Source organism: Eschrichtius robustus, chromosome 4 (assembly GCF_028021215.1).
Source record: "Eschrichtius robustus isolate mEscRob2 chromosome 4, mEscRob2.pri, whole genome shotgun sequence".
Classification (NCBI taxonomy): Eukaryota; Metazoa; Chordata; class Mammalia; order Artiodactyla; family Eschrichtiidae; genus Eschrichtius; species Eschrichtius robustus.
The window spans coordinates 100591385-100617648 of record NC_090827.1 but is presented as its reverse complement, the minus strand read 5'-3'; the positions used below and the strand labels follow the sequence as shown (position 1 = coordinate 100617648).

At 41.3% G+C, this 26264-nt stretch overlaps 1 protein-coding gene across 2 annotated transcripts in view; it reads left to right on the top strand.

Moving 5' to 3' along the window:
- The first annotated feature begins 17666 nt into the window (after positions 1–17666).
- ZCCHC4 (zinc finger CCHC-type containing 4) overlaps positions 17667–26264 on the top strand; it is a 47277-nt gene continuing 38679 nt past the window's right edge. For both annotated transcript variants that reach the window (XM_068542266.1, XM_068542265.1), the window contains exons 1-3: positions 17667–17802; positions 18585–18703; positions 19459–19541. In XM_068542266.1, the coding sequence (XP_068398367.1) occupies positions 17676–17802; positions 18585–18703; positions 19459–19541 (329 nt within the window). In that variant the 5' untranslated portion in view covers positions 17667–17675. The remainder of the gene's footprint in view (positions 17803–18584; positions 18704–19458; positions 19542–26264) is intronic.

Sequence of the window (26264 nt, the reverse complement as noted above, 5' to 3'; positions counted from 1 at the left end):
GCATCTTATGTTTTATAGTCTGCCTTCTTTCCCAAAGTTGCCTGGGCAGCTGTACAGAGTAGTGGCAGAGATCCTCAGTGTGGCTTTGTCTCCAGGCCTCTCTTATGGTGAGTTTGGAGCCATGTAACCCGAGTTCTGGTCAGTAAGATGTGCGGATGAGGGATATATGGGGCTTCCAGACCTGGCAGTAAAACTCACTGCGTCACAACCAGTGGTCACCGTTGACCACTCTCTTGTCTTCCCGTTTGGCTATAAACAAAGAATTTGCAAAGTGGAAGCAGCCAGGGCATGTGAGTCACTGCTTGGAAACCTACCAGGAGAGCGTGCTGACTGCATTGGACTGTGACATGAGCAAGAAATAGTGCTTGTGTTTAGTCACTAAAATTTTGCATTTATTTATTAAAACTTACCATAGTCTGTCCTATCCTGGGCGTTAACAGTGTAAATAGAAAAAAAATCATTTTAAAATAAAAAAATAAAAAACCAATTATAGAAGGCTGAATGGCAGCAGCAATGAGTATTTAATCTCAAATCCCCATAGAACAACTAGGATAGCAAAAGAAAAATCACAGTGACACCATCTTCACTAAAATTAGATGATAGAATATCCCTATGGATCCCAGAAATGAGCAGTTTGGGCTAAATCCATCAATAGCAAAAGGATCACATGGGAAGAACAGCTTTGGAGGAGTGAACGGAGGGAAAGTGAGGGGGGCCTGTGATGGTACAAAGAGCCCAGAATCTGCTGACATGTCGTCAGCCCCAAAAGGAGGCGCCCCCAGTCATCGTGGCAGTCTCAGCTGGTGCATCCAAAACCACAATCAAAATTGGGAGAGGGCTGTCCAGCATTCAACTGGCAGCTGTAAAGGGAGCCTGCAGGAAGGTATGAGGGTGCCAGGGCAACCTGGTCTTCAGGGTTCCCAGAAGTAGCTGGTGAGAGCACATAGGCCTGCCCTGAGAGAAGCTACTGGATATAGAATACACATTGACAAGGGAAGGACCCTGGGGATAAAGGAGACAAGGTTCTGATACAGATAGAAAAGGGGACCAGATGAGACAATTCAGAAAGTACTAAGAAGGTTCATAAAAAACTATGTCATCTGGGAATTCCCTGGCGGTCCAGTGGTTAGGACTCAGCACTTTCACTGCTGGGCCCAGGTTCCATCCCTGGTCCGGGAACTAAGATACTGCAAGCCAAGTGGCACGGTCAAATAAATAAGTAAATAAATAAATAAATAAATAAGAATAAAATATCAGCTATTACAAAAATAATAATAAAAATAAAAGTTATCTTAAAAATAAATGTTATCTAATACTTTGTAGTAACTACAGAAGAGAGAACCGTAGAACTACAAAACCAGGAAACTCCAGGCCTACCTCACCACCTACCCAGGAATCTTCTGAAAATATAGGAGGAAAGTATGACAAAGTCCATTTCACTTAAACATGACCACATCATACAATATGCTTTAAGAAAACAGGATAACAGCGTGTATAACATACCCACAGAAAATGAAGATACCCTAGAAACTTTTACAAAGCAGAAGAAAACAGTAATATTTGTTAAAATGCTGAAGAAATTCAAGACATCATAGAAGCCAAGAAAGAACAATATAACATCAAAATCAGAAAAGCTCAAAAATTAGATGGACAAGCAACAGGAGGAAATAAAATGAGAGCTGACAGAGCTCAGAGGAAATATTGGAGTTAACAGTATGTTTCAGAAATAAACTAGAAGGAACCCGAGAGCAAATAGACAACATATCCACAGACACTCTACAGCAAACATCATACTTAGTGCTGGAAAATCTAAAGCTTTCTACATTTGTTTTCTGTTGCTGCTGTAATAAATTACCACAAACGTTAGTGTTTTAAACAACACAGATTCATTGTCTGACAGTTCTGCAGGTTAGAAGCCTGATACAGGTGTCACTGGACTAAAATCAGGGTGTCAGCAGGGCTGTGTTTCTTTCTGGAAGCTCTATGAGGGAATCTGTTTCCTTGTCCTTTCTAGTATCGAGGAGCCTCACACATCCCTTGGCTTGTAGCCCTCTCCATCTCCAAAGCCAGCAACAGCGGGCTGAATATTTTTCTCATCACATCATTCTGACATTGACCCTTCTGCCTCCCTCTTGCACTTTTAAGGGCACTTGTTATTACACTGGGCCCACCCAGGTAATCTAGAATAATCTCCCTATGTTAAGGCCTGCTTATATGTAACCTTAATTCCATCTTCAACTTTAATTCCCCTTTGCCATGTAATATATTCAAAAATTCTGGAGATTAGGACATGAACATCTTTGGGGGCCAGTATTCTGCCTTCTGCACTTTCTCTCTGAGATCAGTAATGTGACAAGGGTGCCTACTTTCACAATTCATATTCAGTATTGTACTGGAGAGCATAACCAGTGCAGTAAAGGCAGGGAAGAGGTAAAAGGAATGAGGTTCAGAAAGAAAGAAAGAAAATTGTCATTATTTATAGATGACATAATTATGCATGTAGAAAATTAAAAAGAATCTACCAATGACTGTTAGAATTGATAAGTGAATTTTGCAATGTTTGTATACCAGCAACATTAGTTAGAAAAAGAAAATTTTAAAAGATACCATTTATAGCAGCAGCAAAACACATCAGATTTCTAGGGATAAGTCCAACCAAAGATGTGTAAGCTCTCTACACCAACTATAAAAAGAGTATTGAGAAAAATTCAAGATTTAAATAAATGGAGGGCAATACCATGCTTATGTATAAATAATACTAGCATGTTGATGCTCCCAAGTTTGTCTATAGTTTCAACACAATCAAATCCCATCAGGATTTTTTTAAAAATTGACAAGCTAATTCTAAAATGTATATGGCAATGTTCTGGCCAACCTATGAGACAAGAGCAAAAGTTGGAGGACTTATATGCTACCTGGTCTCAGAACTTATAAAGCTACAGCAATCAAAACAGTGATAATTGGGGTAAAGATAGACATAAGATCAAGGACACAGAAAAGAGAATCCAGAAATAAACCCTACATACATGGTAAACTGATTTTCAACAAAGGTGCCAAGGCATTTCAATAGAAAGGGAAGTCTTTTCAACAAATGATACCGTAATACACACACACACAGTGAACTTTCACTTTCACCCCATACAGAGACCTAAGTATGAGAGCTAAAACTTCTAGAAGAAAACAGGAGAAAATCTTAGTGACCTTGTTTTTACAGAGATTTCTTAGAGCACAAATGGCACAAACCATTAAAGAAAAAATTGATAAATTGGTCTTCATCAAAACTAAAAACGTTTGCTCTTCAAAAGACACTTCAGAAAATAAAATTTCAAATCATAAACTGGGAGAAAATATTTGACAAATATATCTGATAAAGAATTCCAGAATATATAAAGAGATTGCACAACTCAGGAATAAGAAGTAAAATAACCCATTTAAGAAATGAACATAGGGGCAGGACAGGAATAAAGATGCATACGTAGAGAATGGACTTGAAGACACGGGGAGGGGGAAGGGTAAGCTGGGACAAAGTGAGAGGGTGGCATGGACATATATACACTACCAAATGTAAAACAGCTAGTGGGAAGCAGCCGCATAGCACAGGGAGGTCAGCTTGGTGCTTTGTGTCCACCTAGAGGGGTGGGATAGGGAGGGTGGGAGGGAGACGCAAGAGGGAGGAGATATGGGGATGTACGTATATGTATAGCTGATTCACTTTGTTATACAGCAGAAACTAACACAACACTGTAAAGCAATTATACTCCAATAAAGATGTTAAAAAAAATGAACAAAATATTTTACACAGACACTTCACAAAATAAGATAAATGCATGGCCAATAAGCACATGAAAAGATGCTCAACATTATCACTAGGGAAATGCAAATAAAACCCACAATGAGTAAAGTTAAACTTAACACCTATCGCACACCCAGCCATTCCTTTTCTTTTACCCACACAAGCAAGAGAAATGAAAGCAAACGGCTACATAGAAATGTTCACAGCAACCTTTTTTGTAATACCCTAATCTGGACACAACCCAAGTTCACCAACAGGTGAATGGATAAGCAAAAAATACATCCATACAATGAAAAGGAAAAGTCTATGTACTGATAAACCCAACAACATGGATGAATCTCAAAATGATTATGCTAACTGAAAGAAGCCAAACACAAAGAGAACGTACCATATGTTTCCTTTTATATAAAATTTGCTAAAATGAAAACTAATCCATTGTTAAAGAAAACAGTCCAGTGATTGCTTGGGGACTGAGGTGGATTACTGGGTGGGGGCGGCGGGGATGGTTTGCATGGGGGCCTGAGGAAATTTCAAGGGATGATGGAAATACTTAGTGTCTTGAGTGTGGTCCTGATTTCACAGGTGAGTACATTTATCAAAGATCATCAAATTGCACAGCTCATTGTATGTAAAGTATTCTCATGAAACAATAAACAATGAATTACCACTTCAAACCTATCAGATTCGGGCAAAAGTTAAAGCTTGATAGTTGGTAGAATCATTTTGGAGAGCAGTCTCTAGTAAAATTGAAGATGCAAGTACCTGGTAGTATATGCATTCAAGGAAACACATACAAGATTGGTCAATGCTGTAGTGTTTATAATACTGAAAAATTGAGAACAACCTGAATATTAACAGGAAATGGATAAATTGTGGTATACCCATACAATAGAAGACCACAGAGCACTAAAAATAAACTATAGCCACATGTATTGAAATGTACACACAAACTTGAAAACGATGTTGAAGGAAAAAAACACTAAGTTGCAAAAGTATTTACACATCTCATTTATGTAAATACAAAACAGTACTACGGTACTTTTTTATAGTTGCTTTTTGACATATGCATACATGTAAGTATATTAAAAAGTGGACAGGAATGTCCTTCTCCAGCTTCAGAATAGTTGTTACCTCTGGGCTAGGAGGATATAGAAGCAGATCTAAAGGTTACCAAGTACACTTTAAGTATAAAATTTTATCTCTAAAAAAAATCTGAAGCAAATATGACCAGATGGCCACATTTGTTAAAATCTGGGTGGTAGGTGAGTTTTTATATGTTATTCTCTGTTATTTTCCGTATGCTTCAATTATTTCATTTTTAAAAATAAGCTTTTATATGGGAGCACATTTATGTGAATGCTTTGTTTGCCACCTTTCTTGATTTGCTATGGCTGTCATGAAAAAATATCACAGGGTGGCTTTAAACAATGGAAATATATTTCCTCACAGTTCTGAAGGCTGGGAGTCCAAGATCAAGATGCCAGCAGGGTTGTTTTCTGGTGAGGACTTTCTCCTGGCTTACAAATCGCTGCCTTATTGTGTCCTCACATGGCCTTTTCTTATCGCACTCACATCCTGAGGACACGGTTCTATTGAATGAGGGCCCGCCTCATTTAACTGTAATTACCTCTTTAAAGGCTGTATCTCCAAATATAGTCACATGGGGGCTAGAGCTTCAGCATATGAATTTGGGGGAGGGGTCACAATGCAGTCCATAGCACTACCCAAACTAAAAACCTATTAGGCACCTCCACATGCATTAGGCTCTCTGAATGCGGCCAGGCTCAGCCTCGACCTTGGCCACTGCTGCAGTCCCAGCCACCTCTTAGTCATATCCTCAGTGGAACACTGAAATAATAAGAACACCCATCTGTAAATATTTTCTGAAGTGAAGTCTGAGAGGCTTTCTTCTTAGCAATGTGTAGGACTTTTCAACCTGGATTCGTAATAATTATTTTTACAGCTGAGATAAATGTCTTGCTTACTGCCTCGCTCCTGGTTCTGTTCTGCATAGTTGTGAACCAGAACAGCTCCGTTTCTCAATCATGGCAGATACATGAATTTGCTTTAGCCTTTTCTCATTTGCTAAAATCCCAACACCTGTATGGACAACAGTTTGTATGATAGAAGTCACTCACCGAGGGCTTCCCTGGTGGCACAGTGGTTGGGAGTCTGCCTGCCAATGCAGGGGACACGGGTTCGAGCTCTGGTCTGGGAAGATCCCGCGTGCCGCGGAGCGACTGGGCCCGTGAGCCACGATTGCTGAGCCTGCGCGTCTGGAGCCTGTGCTCCGCGGCGGGAGAGGCCGCGATGGTGAGCGGCCCGCGCACCGCGATGAAGAGTGGCCCCCGCTTGCTGCGGCTGCGGAGAGCCCTCGCACGGAAACGGGAACCCAACACAGACATAAATAAATAAAATAAATAAAAATAAAATCAGAAGATAGCAATAACAACAACAACAAAAAAGTCACTCACTGAATTCAACAAACATTTATTTATGGGTACTCACTGTATGCCAGATTCTCCAAAAGGCAGTAGGAAGACAGAAATCAGTAAAATACAGTTTCAGCTCTTGGAGTCACTCTTCAGATACTGCTCAAAGGCAGAAGGAAAACCGGAAAATGGTGATAGGTCTAAAATGAAGTATTTTCGAGGGAATAATGTCTTAATCTTTGATCGTGTGTGCACATCTCTACCTTTGCCTCTTAGACTGTGAATTCTTTGCCTACAGGGGAGGGAAATGAAATGCTTTGTAAACAAAATGCTTCACTGGCTTTGACCTGAGCGCTCAACATTTTTCTTATTTATTAATAAAAGCATATTTTCAATGTCTAGGTTTGTATTGTGGAGAGCGTGGCTTTCATTCAACATCTCAATATATTTAATCCATTCTTTGGAGGTAAGGGAGTAGATAGTCTCCAAAGATGGCTGTCATCACTTCCTTCCCTCTTTGCAAGCATGTACTTTTCCACCCATGAGGAAGCGGAGTCTACCTCTCCCCCATTTCTATCTGGGCTGGGCTTGCAACTTGCTTTAATCATCAGAATGTAACAAAAGTGCAACTATGCCAGTTTGGGCTTAGTCTTTAAGAAGACTGGCAGCCTCCACTCACCCTGGGAAATCAGCTGCCATGTAAGAAGTCAAATGGGACTTCCTTGGCAGTCCAGTGGTTAAGACTCCATGCTTCCACTGCAAGGGGCATGGGTTTGATCCCTGGTCAGGGAGCTAAGATCCCGCACACCATGTGGCACGGCCAATTAAAAAAGAAAAAAGTCCAACTACCCAGAGTCCACCATGCTGTGAGGAAGCCCAAGCTAGTCATGTAGAAAGACTACAATGAAAGAGAGGAGAATAAGGCCATTCTACTTACCATAACATCATGTTTCCTAAATTAACAAAAAATTCCTATTGGGCTTCCCTGGTGGTGCAGTGGTTAAGAATCTGCCTACCAATGCAGGAGACACGGGTTCGAGCCCTGGTTTGGGAAGGATCCCACATGCCGCGGAGCGACTAAGCCCGTGAGTCACAACTACTGAGCCTGCGCGTCTGGAGCCTGTGCTCCGCAACGGGAGAGGCTGCGACGGTGAGAGGCCCGCGCACCGCGGTGAAGAGTGGCCCCCGCTCGCCGCAAATGGAGAAAGCCCTCGCACAGAAACGAAGACCCAACACAGCCAAAAAATAAATTAAAATAAATAAATTAATTAATTTTTAAAAAATTCCTATTATCTGTTATATAGATCGTATTCATATTTCTTTAATTATTCACCAAATATATGTTTTCTAGATAGGTTTCTTTGAATCGAGATCCAATCAAGTTTTATACATTGCATTTGTTGTTCTAGCTTTTAATCTAGAACAGTTCCTTCACTTTCCCCATGACGTTAACTTTTGGGATATTCCCCACACTGGATCTATCTCATTATTTCCTCTTAGTGTTCAACTTGATTGTCTATCCCCTGTAGTTCCTATACATTGGAAATGAGATCTAAAAGCTTGAATAGGTTCAGGTTAAACATTTTTGGCAAGAATATTTCACAAATGATTCTGTGTACTTCATATTGCATTTATATCAGGAGTTAGAAAAGAGAGATTTAATTTTTATCAACGAATTCATCATGTTAGGAGAGGAAATCCCAAAAAAAGCCAGAGAGCTGTGGCAGCAGGGACTCTTTTAACAAATCAAAACATATTCTTGTCTATGGAGTGTGGTTAGATTTCCTCCTACCCCCATTTCTTTGAAAACTTAATTCTTGTCCCATCTTTTTTTATCAATGAGTTTTTCTTATTTAGCTCTTTTTTGTTTATGATAATGATGATGATGATGAGTTGGTTTCCATCAAGCAAGTCTACTAATCTGTCATAATATCAAAAAAATATTGTCATGAATGGTAGTAATTAAGCATAAAATCTGAGGAACAAAATACATAACTTGGAACAAAGTCATGTATGACTTCTGAGAGCTTTTATTCATTGCCGTGAGCTATTTTGCTTTTACTCAGTGTTTCTCATCTGAAGATCCCCAAATGTTAAGTGGGCCCATGGATTGAACTGTGAAAGTATATAATGAAAATACATTTATCTAACAAATTGCATTATTAATCAGCATCATCTTATTCAGTAAATTTTAACCTGCTTCAGATTCCATGTAAAGAGTTCTCTGAGAAAACAAATCCTTAAGCTTTGAAGTTTTTATTCTAAAGCTAAATAATACAATAGGTTTAACTTTTGTCCTTTCGAAATACTGCAAACTTACTTATGTTCTAATATTGCTTATCTTCAATAAATAGAAGATAGGCCACGATTCTCTTTTGGCTGAGTCTGAGATTGGAATAGACCTGTATTTAAGTCCTGGCTCTGCTCATTAGCTCTATGCCCCTGGGCAGATCTTACAATCTCCCAGACCAGCTTTCTCTCCACACGTAAAATACATGAGCTAATGCTAACTTCAAAGTTTTGTAACAAAGATGACATATAATGTCATTTCACGTATTTTGTGAAAAGTGTGGTACAAATTCTGTTATGGATTCAGTTTTTATCGGAGCAGCTGTCTGTGTGTGTTAGTGGCACTTTTGGATTTTTGGTTTTAGATGATGAAATAAAGCATACATCTGTGTTTATGGGTTTGGATTATTGCATAAATTTTTAGATTGGATATCATCTTTCCTGGAGCATGGTGACAGATTTGGAATCAAAGCCTATTTTAAAGTTTTCTGTTGTGTGACACCCGGGGTTGATCTGGGGTTGAGAGGAAAAGGCACCTGAGGTCACTGGGTAATAGTGAGAGATTTGTCTGAACCTGACTCCCTGAGAAACTAAGTGACTTTTCAAAAAGGTATTTGTTCAGAATCCTGACATCTGGTTCCAGCTGGTGAAATGCTAATCTGGCAGCCGGTGGCTGGTACCTCTGCAGGTCGCCTTGTGGGTTTTTTAAGACCTGAAAATGGAAAGCGTGTGATATCAAAAAGAAGCAGCTAATCTCTGTATGCAAAGAGATGTGTTTATTTTTGCTTTGACTCCAGGAACCCTGGCTGCTCCTCACCTCTGGTTACACAATTCCCACCTGACTGTTAAGGCTTCTGAAACTATTGAAGCTTTCAGAAACAGTAGAAAAATCAGGTAGCCTTGCCTTTCCCAGGAGTCAGAAAGTTGTGTAAACATTTAGGGCTGATCCCCTGGCTGCCGGAACTGGTTTAACCAGGTTCAGCGATGCTTGTGCCCAAACGTCTGTCAGGGTGAATAAGACTGCCTTTAATCTCAGTGTGGCTTTGGGAACAATCCAGAAAACTATTCTACCCTTCAAGTGTTTGTTTTAAACTGCAGCACTTACAGGTAACTGTATTTCAACCAAGGCACCGGTTTAGACCAAGGTCGCCACTGCCCTGGCATAGTTTCTAAGCAATGTAACATTCAGCTACGCCTACTCTCCGTGCTGTAGATGAGGAATTGGATATGCTTAATTCCCTCAATCTCTTGCTTAAATGCTGCTCAATTACTGGGACAACATCCCCCTTAATATGTTTTGAGGGCAAATATTACTATCTTTATTTTAAAGTTTCGAAAATCTGTGGTTCAGAGAGGGCAAGTTGTCATTGCTGACGTGGAAATTTGATATAATCTATAGAGGAATGCAGTAGAAAAAGCCTTTGACTCTGAATGAAGGACGGAAAGGTAGCAGAATATGCCACTTTGGTTTAAGGATGATTTGGAGCTGAAGGCAATTGAGAATCAGCAGATATAAGAAAAGCTCTCTGCCCTCCCCTTATTTGCCTAAATGCAGAACATAATTTGTAAAGATGCCCTCCTCCCCGCCACCTCCCCTCTCGATCAAGAAGAACAGAAATAAATCACTATAGACAATTCTAGACCCTTATTTACCTTTAGTTTCCCCATCTCCTCGCCTTCCCACAATTTGCCACCTGTAGGAGCTCAAAGTCCTTCTCATGTCATGTCTCTAAAAATATACTGTTCTTTTGTCAAGATGCTGTGTAAGCCTAGGTTCTAACCACCTCTTTGAGATACTCACCTCTGAGTGCTCCCATGTGTATGCTTGACACACATGTTTATAAACGTCTGCTTGTTTTTTTTCTTATTAATCTGTTTTTTTGTTAGTTTAATTTGTAGGGCCTCAGCCAGAGAACCCAAGATGGGTAGAGGAAAGAGATTGTTTTTCCTTCCCTACAAGATCAACTAGATTCTAGTGGAGGTTCCATTCATACTTTGGGGAGGTTATTTGAGTTTCCCCTGTATGTATGTGTATATGTATGTGTATATGTATGTGTGTGGGTGTGTTTACTTATTTAGTTAAATGTGCTACCACTTATAAAGTTCTTACTTTGCCATGTTCTGTGTTTTTCATGCTGTGTAATCATCCTCTTTTTTCTCCTCCAGATCTGCTCCCCGCTTTCCCCTTCTGCTCTATGCTCTGGGAGGCTGACCTTTATGGACGCCATCAAAAGTCACCTCCACATCTCATCTCTGGCTGTTGTTTTATTTTTTCCAGTAGGAGACACTGACAGACGAAAGATCTGAGGGCCAAAGGAGGAGACTGAGGCTGGATATTTATCCCCCCAGCTTCTTCCCTGTGGGCCTGTCATGGTTAGCTGAGGCCCTCTGCTGAAGGCCATCGCTCTGTAGGGCTGTTCCTTCCATATAATTATTCTCTTTGGGTTTCAAGTAACTTCCCTGGCCCTGTAGACCTGGGGTGGAAATAACTTCCTGCTAGTAATAGCCCTAAGGGAATGCACTTTCCCTGGCAGTTTAACTTAACTCTGCCCACAACCTGGTAAACAGCCCCCTTATGAAGCTTCCTTCAATTACCCCATGTGAATGTGCCATCTGTTTCCTGCCAGGATCCTGAATGTCACACATGTGTGTTCATTTCATTCTTTCCGCAACCCAGAAGCCACGTGTATTATTACACATAGTACACCTGAAAAAGGCTCAGAGATGTTAGACAACTTGCCTGAAGTGACATAATTAATTTGTGAAGGGTGGAGCAGGATTCAAAGTGGGGGTCTGTATGGCTCAGCTACCCCCCGCATCAGGCTGAGCGGTATTGGATCACCTCTATGGTCCCAACCTTTTCCCCTTGTCCTCTTCTCGTAAAAAATACTTTGCCGATCCTCTTGACCCTCTTAAAATGAAATTCATAGATAATGTAATCTAACTAAACACCTAATTTCAAATAAAATACACAAAATATTTTAAATTTATTTATTTTATTTATTTATCTTTGGTGGTGTTGGGTCTTCGTTGCTGCATGCAGGCTTCCTCTAGTTGCGGTGAGCCGGGGCTCCTCTTCGTTGCGGTGCACGGGCTTCTCATTGCGGTGGCTTCTCTTGTTGCAGAGCATGGGCTCTAGGCACACAGGCTTCAGGAGTTGTGGCTCATGGGCTCTGGAGCGCAGGCTCAGCAGTTGTGACACACGGGCCCAGCTACTCCACGGCATGTGAAATCCTCCTGGACCAGGGCTCGAACCCATGTCCCCTGCATTGGCAGGCGGATTCTTAACCACTGCGCCACCAAGGAAGCCCACAAAATATTTTAAAATAAAAGGATGGTTACTTACAATAAAATATACGTTTCACATGTAAATGCTCAGCATGACCACACTGTTACATTATAATGAAGTTGTCAGGTGCACGTACTTTCTTATAATGAATACACTTGGATTCAAGATAAGTAAGACAAAACTGAATTTTTCTTTATATATGACATTTTGAAATCAGAGCTAAATTAGGACATTTGTGTAAAATCACTGAGGTGTATTAGATTTTGCTCAAAAATATTCACTCTTTGCCCTCCACCTCCATGGGAGGAGTGTACTTTTACTTTTCCACCCCTTGATTTTGGGCTTGCCAGTGTGGCCTGCTTTGGCCAAGTGGGAGAGCCAGGCAAGACTGAAATAAGGCGTGAAACGTGCTGTGCAGTGGGACTTGCCCTCTTGTGCCTCTGCCATTATCATGAGAAGAACGGCTCCCAGGTGTCTGCTGCCCCTCCAGCCTGGGCCCACGATGAAACACAGTGAGCAGACCTGAGCCAACCCAAGCCGGGAGCAGGCTCAGCTGACCAAGTGTGAAGCAGGACCACCCCGCTGAGCCCAACCAAATCAGCCAACCCCCAGCTAGCCCACAGATGTATGCGAGAGAATGACTTGTTTTAAGCCACTATGTTTTAGAATAGCTTATTATACAGAAATTGCTGACAGATAAGCAATGAAGGTAACAGCTTTAAAGGCAGATACAGATGGGGTGTACTGGGAATTCGGATTACATGAGTCATGTTGTTGTTGATCATGTGAGTTTTCCACAGTGGTGAAGAATTTTTTTTTTTCTGGACAAAGCAAAGTATAATTGCCCCCTGATATACACAGCTGTTGCATTCCTGGCATATTCAGATATATTAAAACTGTAAGAAACTACTTTGTGTAAATTAAAGTTGGAGTGTAGATTCAAATAACTATAAACAGGTTACTCACCTACATAAGTGTCTTTCCAGACTCTAGAAGAAGTTGTGCAGGATTGAGAGTAGTTAATTCTTCATTGCACAGGACTGTCCTAACCATTACAGATCATTTCGCACAGCCCCTGCCCTCCACATTCCAGTAGTGTCCCCCAATCACTGTCACAACCAAAAACACCTCCTGGCATTTCTAAAATGTGCCCCTAGGAGGTGGCATGGCCCTTGTTGGAATCACTAGATGAGATGACACAATGGTTCCTTCCAACTCAAACATCCTCAGATTTTTAAAGTCTGATTTTAGTTGTCATTTAATCAGTAATATGTATTAAATGTCTCTTATGTGCTAGCACTGTGGATATAAGGATAATATATGATCATTGCTCTCAAAGGGCTTCCAGGGTAAAGGGTAGCACAAGCCAGCAATCAGGCAATTATAATGTAAAGTGATCATCAATACCACTGATGTACATTCAGTGTACACACAGTACACAATCTCAGTAGCTTATGCTACAGGAGGACATAAGAGGAGCATCTAACCTAATCTTGGGGCCCAGGGAAGGCTCTCCCAGAGGAGGTGATGTCTAAGCAATCATGAGAGCGGACTAGGTGTTAACCAAGCAAACAGGAGTAAGAGGTGAACAGATGAGGAGCAGGCAGCATGCACTTTCCTGGAAGCAAGGACTAGGGTGGCCTATCTGCTGCAGAGGTTGCTGAAGGGGCCTGAGCATTGGAGTTGGAGGGATCTTGGTTCAAATCCTGCCTCATCTCTAACGCTGAGCCATTAGAATAACTGCTCACTATGTTCCAGGCACTTTGGTAAGTGCACTACATGAATCATCTCTTTTTATCCTCCCAACAGGACCCTCTGTATACAGAATGAGAAACTGAGGCACAGAAAGGTTAAGTAACTTGCCTAACCTAGCAAGTGGTGGAGTGGGATTAGAACCAAGACCATCTGACTCCAGAGCCAACTTTCCTCACGATTACCCTACACAGCCCAACCTCCGATCCTGTTTCCTCATCTGTAAAGTGTATATAATAGTATAGCTCCCGCGAGTTGTTATATAAATGAAACATTTATATATTTAAGCACCAGACACGGTGGTAGAATATTCTTTTTTAAATAGCTATTCAGATTGTAATCCTTCCATTTTCAAAGGAGGAGCATCATAGTCTGGAGAGCATACAGTACATGATTTTAGTTACAAATAACATTTTTGAAACCTGAAGTGCCATTACAAACAACAGAAAACCCTATTTTAAAATTAAGTTTAAGTATATATCAGAGAAAGCACAAAAAACAAGTGGCTTAAACAGACAAGAATTTACTGTCACATAAAAGGAGTTGAGTTTGATAGTCCAGTTTCTCCTACTTGGACCTCAGGGTCCAAAATGGCTGCTGGAGCTTCCATCATTGTATCTGCATTCCACCAGCAGGGAGGAGTAGGGGGAAAGAATAAGGAGATAAACCTCCCAGTTGAGTTGGTTCCCTTAAGAAGGACTCCTACTTAGTCTGGGCTTGGGACTGACAGATGGCAGGGTACAATAGCCCCCATCCCCCGCCAAAGCAGGAAACACCACGGTGCCGTCATGCACCATAGCTCCCTGTGCATCAGGCTGAGGCTGGACTCTGCCTCACTTCTACCCCTGCCTTCTCCTGCTTCTCTCACTTCCTTACAGCTTTCTCTTTCAAAAAATCACTTTCACAAGAATCTCCATCCCGGGCTCTGCTTCTAGAAACCCCACAGTATGTTCTTTTTCAGCCAAAATCTGCCTCCTTATAATTTCACCCAGGTTCTACCGTGTTGAGTAATTCAGAATAAATGGAATTCTCTTCCATAGAGTAGCACCTTTATAGGTTGGAACATAGCTGTAAAAGAGGAATGTAATAATATGTATATATCATTTGGCTGTTGACAAAGAGCTCTTGTGTTCATTTCCTCATGTACTCGAACACTCCCTCTCCTTGACGGTAAATAGTGCTATTTTTTTTTTTTTTAATTCACTTTTGGCTGCTTTGGGTCTTCGTTGCTGCGTGCCAGCTTTCTCTAGTTGTGGTGAATGGGGGCTACTCTTCGTTGTGGTGCGCGGGCTTCTTATTGCGGTGCACAGGCTTTAGGCACGCTGGCTTCAGTAGTTGTGGCGCACAGGCTTGGTTACTCTGCGGCATGTGGGATCTTCCCGGACCAGGGCTCAAACCTGTGTCCCCTGCACCGGCAGGTGGATTCTTAACCACTGCGCCACCAGGGAAGCCCAATAGTGTTATTTTTACAGACGAGGAAACTGAAGCTTAGATAGTGACTTCTCCAGTGTCACCTGGAAAGTAAACGGTGGGGCTCTCAGCAAGAAGGTCTCAAGACAAAGCCTCAGACAAGGTGCATTAGTTTCCTAGGGCTGCTGTGACAGAGTGCCACAAGCCAGGTGACTTCAAACAACAGAAATGTCTTCTCCTACAGCTCTGGAGGCTGGATGTCCAAAATCAAGGGGTCAGCAGGGCCATGTTCCCTCCAAAGTCTCTAGGGGAGAAGGAGCCTTTCTTGCCTCTTCCTAGATTCTAGTGGCCCCAGGCGTTCCTTGGCTTGTGCCAGCATAACCCCAATCTCTGTCCACCTCTGTCCTCACGTGGCCTTCTTCTCTATGTCCTCTCCCCTTCTCATAAGGACATTCTCATTGGATTTAGGGCTCACCCTAATCCAGTATGACCTCATCTTGATCATTAACTAATTACATCTGGAAAGACCCTAATTCCAAATAAGGTCACATTCAAGGTTCTGACTGGACATGGATCTCTGGGGGACACTATTCAGCCTACTACCCATAGGATTTTAACTTTCAGAAGATTTATTTATCTCCAGGTTTCATTTGTATGTGTAGACAAGGAACAGTCAGTTTCACGCACATAAATTCATGCTCTTTTTTGCACCTTGCTCCTGGTTCTCTCACTGGAGGGACATATGCAGGCAGGAAGAAATGTGGAGGGCCAGCCCCTTCAGCGCGCTGACGGTATGCCTGCTGGGGTCCATGTCCTCTGGCCTGCATTGGCTTCTAAAAGGCCTCCTCCATCAGGGCTGCTGTCTGTCGTGTCCTGGGATGCATGCCAAGCCCAGCACATCAGAAATGACCAGTGAATCTCAGTAGCTTATTGAAAGGTGTCCTTACTTTCGGGGTGTTTGGTTCAGCAGGGTTGTTGCTGTTTTTCAAAGATGTGCGGAAGGCTACACAAAGTCCCTCTGTGTCCAAGTCCTTCCCCAACCAAGTTGTTACAGTTAAGGCTTTTCAGAGGTGGGAGAGGTCTGCTCTCAGAATTTAAAGCAGAGATCAGAAGTCAAGGGGCACAATGAGTGTCTTAGTCAGTGCAGGCTGCTATGACAGGATTCCGTAGACTGGGTGTCTTAAATAACAGACATTTATTTCTCATAGTGCTGGAGGCTGAGAAGTCGAAGATCAAGGTGCCAGAAGATTCAGTTCCTGGTGAGGGTACTGTTCCTTGCTTGTGGATGGCCCCCTTCTTACTGTGTCCTCCCTCACATGGCACAGAGAGAGAGAGAGAGAGAGAGAGAGAGGGAGAAGGAGAGCATGCGCATTCTGGTGTCTCTTCTTATGAGGGCACTAATCCCATTTTGGGGGCCTACCTTCACGCCTTCATTTAAACCTAATTATCTTCCAAAGATCCCACCTGTAACACCATCACATTGGGGGGCAGGGCTTCAACATATGGACTTTGTGGGGGGACACAATTCAGTCCATAGAAGTGACCCTGTCAGCAGGGGAGTCAGGATCCAGAACAAGAGAGCAGAGACTGACATGGTAAAGTCTTTTGTAGGATTCCTTTCTTGTCTCCCCTGACAGTTTTCCCCTTAAAGAGAAGTGGGTCTGTGTGCTGATTTTTGGGCAGCAAGGCAAAAGGCAGCTGAGGAGACTGGGTTCCACCACAAGGGCCGGAAGGGCCAGATTGGATGGAGGGGAGCAGAGCAGGCAGACTGACAGGGATCGTAGCAGGGAGAACGGAGAGCAAGGTTAGTTGGTCTTGACTGGAAAAAGGGAATCCAGGCATATTCATGAACAGATATATCCACCCAATATGTGCTGTGACCACAGAGCATTAGTTGACATTCTTGGCTGTGATAGATAGAACCAACCTCATCTCAAACTGTCTTAAGCAGACAGAGGAGTTTGTGACTCATGTAACTGGAAACTTCAGGCATGGTTTGATCTAGGCGCTCACATGGTATCGTCACACATTCCTACCTCCTAGTTTTGCTTTCTCCTTATTGTCTTCTTGCTAAGGCAGGTGCTCTGTAGGTGGTGGGAAACAGTACCACCAGACACTTGGTTGCCCCAGTGAAGAGTGCTTTTGTGATAGACTGTGTCATTGGCTCCAGTTCTTCACCCCTTTCTGACCTATGCCCTTTGCCATGTAACTTTGCAATGTTTGACCACATGACTTGCTTGAGCCAAAAGAATGAGGTAGAAGTGACAGTGGCAGCTCCGAGCCTAGGCCGTAAGAACCTTGTCTGTTTCTCCTAGCTCTGTTGTGCTTCAGTCACTCCCATGAAAGAAATGTGCCCAGGCTGCCCGGCTGGTTACAGCAGGAGGATGAGAGACACATGGAGCAGAGCTGAGTTACTCTTGCCAAGGTGAACCTAGATCAGCCGGTCACTAGACACATGACTTAGCTCAGGTAAGATTAGTGAGCTGAACCCCTCAGATACATGAGAAATCACTGAGATGACAACATGGAACTCTTATGGCTTCTTTCTCAGACATTCCAGCAGAAGTTGGGTTTCGGGGCGTGACCTCTGCCCCAGTGGCCGAAGCTCCTCCTAGGAGAGAGGGGGCGCTCTGAGTCACGACGGGTCATGGAGGCGCTCTTTCTCAGCCTCTTTGGTTCGGACTGAGGCTTTCGGGACGGCGGCGGGAAGATGGCGGCCCCCAGGGAGCCGCTTGGAGCCGAAGAGGCAGAGGGGAGCTCGGGTCGCCAGGGGAACTCGGGATTCGAGGTGGTGGTTTTCTCCGATCCCGCCACGCCCGCCCCGCTGTGCCCTCACGGTGGGTCCGCGTCTGGGCTCAGCCTGGCTGTCGGGAGCCAAGGGGCGTGGGTGAGCCTGAAGGTGCCATGGGCTTTTAGGGCTCCCGGATTCAGATCCGCCTCTCTCTCTCCCACCGAGTGTGATATCTAGAAAACGCTCCTTCCTCGGGAAGTTGTGGTTTTCCACTTACTTAAGAAACCGTCATAGAAAGTCCCCACTTTTGTGGTTTTGGCTTTACGGCTGTTACATGTTTTTTGAAGGGACGAGGCAGAGCCTAGGCAAAAAGGATATGTGTTATTGAGTAATTCCCGTTGCCAAGTACTTGAAGATTTCATTTGTTGATTTACTGTCTTTTCCATTAAGATTTAAAAAACGTTAGGGAGCACGATAGAATGAATTCTTGCTTAACTAGACCCAGTTTTTCTTGGGGAGAGAGAGTGTGTCGAACTCTAAAAGCTCAGATTTTCACTGAAAGGATAACTGAGCGGAGGTGGCAGAGTGCTCAGTTGTTTGGACTCCGTCTTTGTTGTTGTGTCAGGACCCAGGCCGTTCACCATGTGGGCTGCAACTGTACTGACAATAGCATTTTCCTTCTGGAGAGACCAGTTTTCAAAATTTATTTCTTAAGTAGTCTTTGCCTGAATGTTGTGACTTTGGGGAAAAAAAATTATTAAACAGAGTAGTGCATTTAATTGTGACAAATTGTGCATAAAACTGAAACAAATTTTATTTAAAGGGGATGAAAACTAGGAACTTGAGGTAGATGACTGTTTGACTTATTTTTTCCTATTCTGGAACTAGGACCCACTCTTCTGTTTGTGAAGGCGAACCAAGGGAAAGAAGAAACACGGAGGTTTTATGCCTGCTCAGCTTGTAGAGATAGAAAAGATTGTAATTTTTTTCAATGGGAAGATGAAAAGGTATATCAACTTTTTGGATATGTGTATATATATATATATATATATTTTTTTTTTTTTTTTTAATTGTTGATGTCTGTGACATTTCATTGAGAATGTATGAGATAAATCTCTTAAGAGATGAAGATACCATGTTTTTTTGGTTTGAGAGACTGGAGTTTATATTTACTCTGAACTTACTCTGATTACTGATGTCTTAAATTACTGTCTCAAAGTCTGAGTTCCCTTTAAGGCTTTCTGAGGTGTTAGTATTGGTCTTGCCAATATAGATTTCTCCCTAAAGAGTGCAGGTCATGATCATTCCAGGAAGTGCTTTAGAAAAACACTTTTTGGGAAGCATTTGCATTGACCATCCCTTATTGCGCTACTGGATGACTGATGAAAGCACTTAGAGATACAGTTATGAGCTTGGAATTCTCTTGGACTCAGCTCCAATTAAAGTTTCTGAAAGTTTTGACTAGAAAACTTTCAGCTTTGTTAGGTTTGTTGGAAAACAGTCTGTATGCCACTCTTCTGTAGACTCGTTAAGATCACTCTCTGTGAATTAATCCCTCAGTGCTTTAATATGTTGGTTATTGTTTCAAACTGCTCTAGAATTTTCCCAGGTTAATGTGTTTTGTTTTCCCGTGGAATGAATGCTTGTTTACAGCTTAGAGTTCCTCGAATTTCTGGCCTCTTGATGGCAGAATGCGATACCAGTTTTTCTAGGATAGTAGCAAGTTGATGGTTTATTAAGTTTATTTTGTACTCTGTTTCAGTTGTCAGGAGCCAGACTTGCTGCCCGAGAAGCTCATAACCGAAGATATCAGCCTCCTTTATCCCGTTCGCAGTGTGTGGAAAGGTACTGATGCCGTGTCATTTTAATTTATTATCCTATTGTTGTTTTTTCCCTCTGTGCCTTTAAGTTTACTTTCAGTAATTAATTTCTTTTTATTGTGGTAGAATATATATATAAGATAACATTTGCCAATTCAGTGGCATTAATTACATTAACAGTGTTGTGCAGCTATCACCACTATATGTTTCCAAACTTTTTCATCACCCAAAACAGAAATTCTGTCACCAGTAAGCAATAACTCCCCATTCCACCTTCCTCCCATCCCTGGTAACCTCTAATCTACTTTTTGTCTCTATGATTTGACCATTCTGGGTACCTCAGATAAGCGGAATCATCAATATTTGTCCTTTTGTGTCTGGCTTATTTCACTTAGCGTCGTGTTTTCAAGGCTCATCCATGTTGTAGTATGTATCAGAACTTCATCCTTTTTATGGCTGAATGATATTCCTTTGTATCCATGTACCACATCTTTTTATTTTCATAAATTTATTTATTTATTCATTTATTTTTTGGCTGCATTGGGTCTTCGTTGCTGTGCGTGGGCTTTCTCTAGTTGCGGCGCACAGGCTCTAGGCATGGGGGCTCAGTAGTTGTGGCTCGCGGGCTCTAGAGTGCAGGCTCAGTAGTTGTGGCACATGGGCTTAGTTGCTCTGCGGCATGTGGTATCTTCCCGGACCAGGGCTCGAACCTCTGTCCCCTGCATTGGCAGGCGGTTTCTTAACTACTGTGTCACCAGGGAAGTCCCTGTACCACATCTTGTTTATCCATTCATCCATCAGTGGACACTCAGGTGTTTCCACCTTTTGGCTATTGTGAATAATACTCAACACATGTTGGTGTATAGATATCTGTTTGAGCCCCTGTTTTCATTTCTTTTGCATATATACCTAGGAGTGGAATTACTGGATAATATGATAATACTATGCTTCGTTTTTGGAGGAACTGCCAACCTGCTTTCTTCAGTGTCTGCACCATTTTACATCCCCATCAGCAATGTATGAGGGTTCCAATTTTTCTATGTCCTTGCCAACACATTATCTTCTGTTTTTTTGATTATAACCATCCTAGCAGTTGTGAAGTGGTATGTCATTGTAGTTTTGATTTTCATTTCCCTCATTATTAATGATGTTGACCATCTTTTCATATGCTTTTTGGCCATTTGTATATCTTCTTGGAGGAATGTCTATTCAAGTCCTTTGTCCATTTTTAATAAGGTCGTTTGTCTTTTTGTAGTTGAGCTGCAGGAGTTCTTTATATGTTCTAGATATTACACTCTTATCAGATGATTTGAAAATATTTTCTCTCATTCTGTAGATTGTCTTTTCACTTTCTCAATGATGTCCTTTGATACACAAGAGTTTTTAACTTTGATGAAGTCCAGCTTTCAATTTTTTTGTTGTTGTTGCTTGTGCTTTTGGTATCATAGCTAAGAATCCATTGCCAAATCCAATCTCATGAAGATTTACTGTAATCTTCCTTTTTGAAATACTAAACCAAACAAAAAAACAAAAACTTTTAAAAGCTGTAAACATTTGTTTTTAAAAATCTTAATTTTAAAAATTTTATTTTTTTAAAGATTTTTTTTTTTTTGATGTGGACCATTTTTAAAGTCTTTATTGAATTTGTTACAATATTGCTTCTGTTTTATGTTTTGGTTTTTTGGCTGTGAGGCATGTGGGATCTTAGCTCCCTGACCAGGGATTGAACCTGCACCCCCTGCATTGGAAGGCAAAGTCTTAACCACTGGACTGCCAGGGAAGTCCCTAAAAATCTGCATTTTTTAAATGTTTTATTGGGTGAACTGGAATTGAGTCATAGATTTAATTTTTTGGCAAACTTGTGAAAAGAATTCATCCCTCTCCTTTGTTATAGGCGTTGTGTTCTGTGTGCTGGGAGAGACTTCTTTTTTTTTTTTTTTTAATTTATTTATTTATTCATTTATTTAATTTTTGGCTGCATTGGGTCTTTGCTGCTGCACGCGGGCTTTCTCTAGTTGCAGTGAGCGGGGACTACTCTTTGTTGCGGGGTGCAGGCTTCTCATTGCGGTGGCTTCTCGTTGCAGAGCACAGGCTCTAGGCGCGCGGGCTTCAGTAGTTGTGGCACACGGGCTTCAGTAGTTGTGGCTCGCGGGCTCTAGAACGCAGGCTCAGTAGTTGTGGCGCATGGGCTTAGTTGCTCTGCAGCATGTAAGATCTTCCCGGACCAGGGCTCGAACCCGTGTCCCCTGCATTGGCAGGCGGATTCTTAACCACTGCGCCACCAGAGAAGCCCTGGGAGAGACTTCTTAAGAAGCCTCTGTCTGGGTTGCTGATGACAAATAGGTTTGTTTTTTTTTTAAATTAATTAATTAATTAATTTATGGCTGTGTTGGGTCTTCGTTTCTGTGCGAGGGCTTTCTCTAGTTGTGGCAAGCGGGGGCCACTCTTCATCGCGGTGCGCGGGCCTCTCACTATCGCGGCCTCTCTTGTTGCAGAGCACCAGGCTCCAGACGCGCAGGCTCAGTAATTGTGGCTCACGGGCCTAGTTGCTCCGCAGCATGTGGGATCTTCCCAGACCAGGGCTCGAACCCGTGTCCCCTGCATTGGCAGGCAGATTCTCAACCACTGCACCACCGGGGAAGCCCCGACAAATAGGTTTTTCACTCTCATGATAACTCCTGCTGGTTACCTGGGCTGCTGTGTTTAGAAGGATTCTGAGGTCATATCTAGGCTAAGTGTAAAGGAATACTGGGATCTGTTAAAAATGTCTTCTTGAGCTTCTTAGTAGCTTTTAAAGTCCTTTGGTAGGGGAGGCTTTTCTTGAGATAACTTGATTGCCCTTTAACTGCAGTACTTAATCAGTGATTAAGTCTACTTAATTTATGGGAATTAAATCAACAACAAAAAATGTTGAAAAAGGAATTAATGTAAATTGAGCACCACTGAGCTAGGCACTATGCGAGGTGTTTTCCATGATATATTGTTTAAATCCTGCCAAGATGGTTTACTTAGATGAGAAAATTGAGGGCTTGGAGAAGCTAAGTAACTTCATCACCTTCATACTATTAGAATGAATGAGCAGTGACTCAAACTTATGTCTCCCAGATTCTAAAACTGTATTTTTAAGCATATAAGCAGATAGTAATTAATATATGATGTGTAGTGATTTAATTTAAGGAGATATAAGGATATAAAACAAAGAGTTATATAGAGATATATTATTATGAGATTATTATAATGAGATAGAATATCGAAGATGCAGAAAGTAGAAAAATTATCACTAATGGTTTCTCCCTTTGAACCCATCACCTTGGTCATTTTGTAGTCTTCCTTCTGGCCTTTTTTCCTATGCAAAGTTTTGTTGTACAAGATTGTGGTCATAATGTGGACATAGTTTTGTACTCTGCCGTATCACTTTTAGCTGATAAGCATGTACTTCATATTATTACATAAGGATATTGGTGATACAGTTACACTCTATAAGAAAATTTAGATGATCTTCTTTCCTTGTGTAATAAGATTTTAGTCTGGAGCTAAACCACTGTGCAAGTCTTTGTACTACCAGAGTATGGTTTTTGATACTGAAGAATTTTTGAAATTCACATTTCATGTTAATTAGAATTTAAAAACACTGGCTAGACTATAGAATATTAAAGAATTTTCAAAAGGTTATTTCTTGGGGGCCATAATTTCATCTGTTATTTAGTGTTGATTCTTGAGAGCATGTCTTAATAAAGTCATTTTCAACATCCTAAATCATCTGTGACCCAAAACCTCAGATTTTGTTGTCCAAGCCTCCGTCCATTCCATCCATCCAGTCATTTATTCATTCTTTGTTGAGGGTTCAAAAAGAACTTAAAATGCTAGTAATGGAGTTGAGATATATTTAAACATAATACAGTGCAAAAGAAGAATGGTTTGTGTTGACAGTATTCATAGAAAAGATTGAGTACTCTGGAAGATCAGAAACTTTACAGCTAACTTGTGCCTTAGCTGATCAATTCAGTTTAAGGATATAGTATGCGAACAGGTTTTGGAGGATGGGTAAAAGTTTTTGCTTTTGAAATGTAATGTCATTGATTTCACTGGATCACTTTATAATTGATGCTCTTATGCTTTCTTACATGCTTTCGACAAGAGTGAAAGGTTTGAAATCAGTCATTTCTCAAAATTAAAAATTTTGCCTTTTTAAAACCAAAGGCTTACTAAATTACCTATTCTATGTTATTAATTACTTACTCTCTTAGTGTGTCTTCAGCTTGAGACTGGCAGATTATTCTTGTGTGTAAATGGACGTAAGGATGACGTACTGTTACTTGAGATTATAATTGTTTTCTAATTTAACTTTATACAACTCATTTATGTTATCTTATTAAATAACTACTATATTTGAAAGTGTTAAAATTCATTAAAACATTATACCCATTCTATAAAGCAAACTTTTTATCTGTTACTGTGACATAACGATAGCTTTTCATTGACTGATTTAGTTTTGAAATTATTAGAAAGGAATAATGGTAGCTATTGAGATAAATTGACCTTTCTTACTTGATTTTTATTATGGAACTGGCAGTGCTGCACAGACGTCTAGGTTCTACAGAATAGGATTTGATATTCATTTTTCTAATTTCAACCATGCTTTATATTCCATATGTGTTCAGTTGACAGATTTATATTTTGTGCCTGAGACTTGACTTTCCTTATAGTTTTTAGCTGCCTGTTATGCCCTGACATGTGTTATTCTATTATGTAGTATGTTGACATCTTTATCGTGACCGCTGAAGTCTTAGGGAAGATATATTTTAATGCTAAAATCAGCATTAATTTATGTGCATCCTGATAGTTTTGTTTAGTTGATATTTCATTCGGTTATGTTTTTTTCAGAGCTCATTTAAACTCAGATTTTCAAGGTCTGCTATTAGGGAAATGCCATAAACATAATTTGTCTACTCCCGGAAAGTCAAATGGAACATCAAATGGAGATCAATAAAAATGACATTTCAAAATGCTAGCCTGCAATTTGTGCGTCATGCTGAGCCATGCAGCAGAATGAATTTCTTCTCCCCCCCGGGTATGTGTAGTAAGTACAAATGAGGAAGGAGCACTGAGTAATCCCGAGTTCCTGGGAGTCTCAAGTTCTTCCTACCAAACTTAAAAAGAACCCCTTGTGTCTGAATGTTACATTTAAAGCCATGCAGTTGAATGATAATGATATAATTTTGAATAGAAATATGCACAAGATCTCAGTTGATCTTTTGTCAAGAGAAGGTTAATAAACTAGCAATAAAAGCTTTCTGAAGGACGGTTTTGACCAGGCACAAAATACATCAGTGGAGGTTCATTTAACATTGTTCTTTTTTTCCTTCATTTAAAAATAATTAAGCTTAGTGCCTTAAGATAGTCCCATGTAGTGAGTGAATTGCCACACTAGCCCCTCGCTTTGAACTCTCATCTCTTCCTGGTGATTTTGCAGCTTCTGCTGCCTTCAGTTGGCTTCACTTGGTGTGTGATAGGCTGTCCTTTTGACCATATTTAAGTAGCAGAAGCTGGCACAGCGTCATCTGTTTGGGGAGCTTCCTTTCTCCTTTTTCCTATAAAGCCCTTGACTGTTTTCATCATTCATTCAATGACACGTGTTTACTTCTCTAATATCAAAAGTGTGCTTCTGCTCCGTTTCTCTGTTTTGGTCTCTGAGTGTATGTACGATAACTTTGTGTTTTGGGACTGAGTCATAGGATAATGGCAGTGACACTCCACCTACGGTCTGGCTGATGGCAGTTATAAATCATGTCTCAATATCCTAGATGCTAAAATGTGAAAATGTTTGCATCTTAGAAGTGATTGGATTTTGCTTTGTGATCCAATCTGACAGGCTCTCTTTTTTCTCTTTTTTTTTTAATTAATTAATTTATTTGTTTTATTTTTGGCTGTGTTGGGTCTTTGTTGCTGCACGCGGGCTTTTCTCTAATTGCGGCGAGCAGGGGCTACTCTTCGTTGAGGTGAGCAGTCTTCTCATTGCGGTGGCTCCTCTCGTTGTGGAGCGTGGGCTCTAGGTGTGCGGGCTTCAGTAGTTGTGGCACACGGGCTCAGTAGTTGTGGCTTGCGGGCTCTAGAGCGCAGGCTCAGTAGTTGTGGCTCATGGGCTTAGTTGCTCCGCGGCACGTGGGGTCTTCCCGGACCAGGGCTCGAACCCATGTCCCCTGCATTGGCAGGTGGATTCCTAACCACTGTGCCACCAGGGAAGTCCCCAGGCTTTCTTTTAATGGGTGGGTTTAGCCCGTTTTCATAGCGGATATGACAGATATGCTTGGTCTTAGTTTTGTTATATTATTTTTATACTTCCTGTTTTTATTGCTTCTTTTTATTCTCTTTCACACTATGGTCTGTTTGTTTTTCTTTTTTTAATGTGTGTTTCTTCTGTATATTTGTTCTAATGGTTGCCTTTGTAACTTTTTAAACCATATTTAATTTTTTTTTTAGATTGCCTTCCTCCATCTGAAAATGAGAAATGATTACTTAATATGTTTCTTCTTCCTCTCTCTTTCCTTCTCTATGATTACTCTCTGATTTTTTAATTAATAATATTTTAAAAATTTATTTATTTATTTTTATTTTTGGCTGCCTTGGGTCTTTGTTGCTGCACGTGGGCTTTCTCTAGTTGCGGTGAGCGGGGGCTACTCTTCCTTGCGGTTTGTGGGCTTCTCATTGGGTGGCTTCTCTTGTTGCAGAGTACAGGCTCTAGATGCGC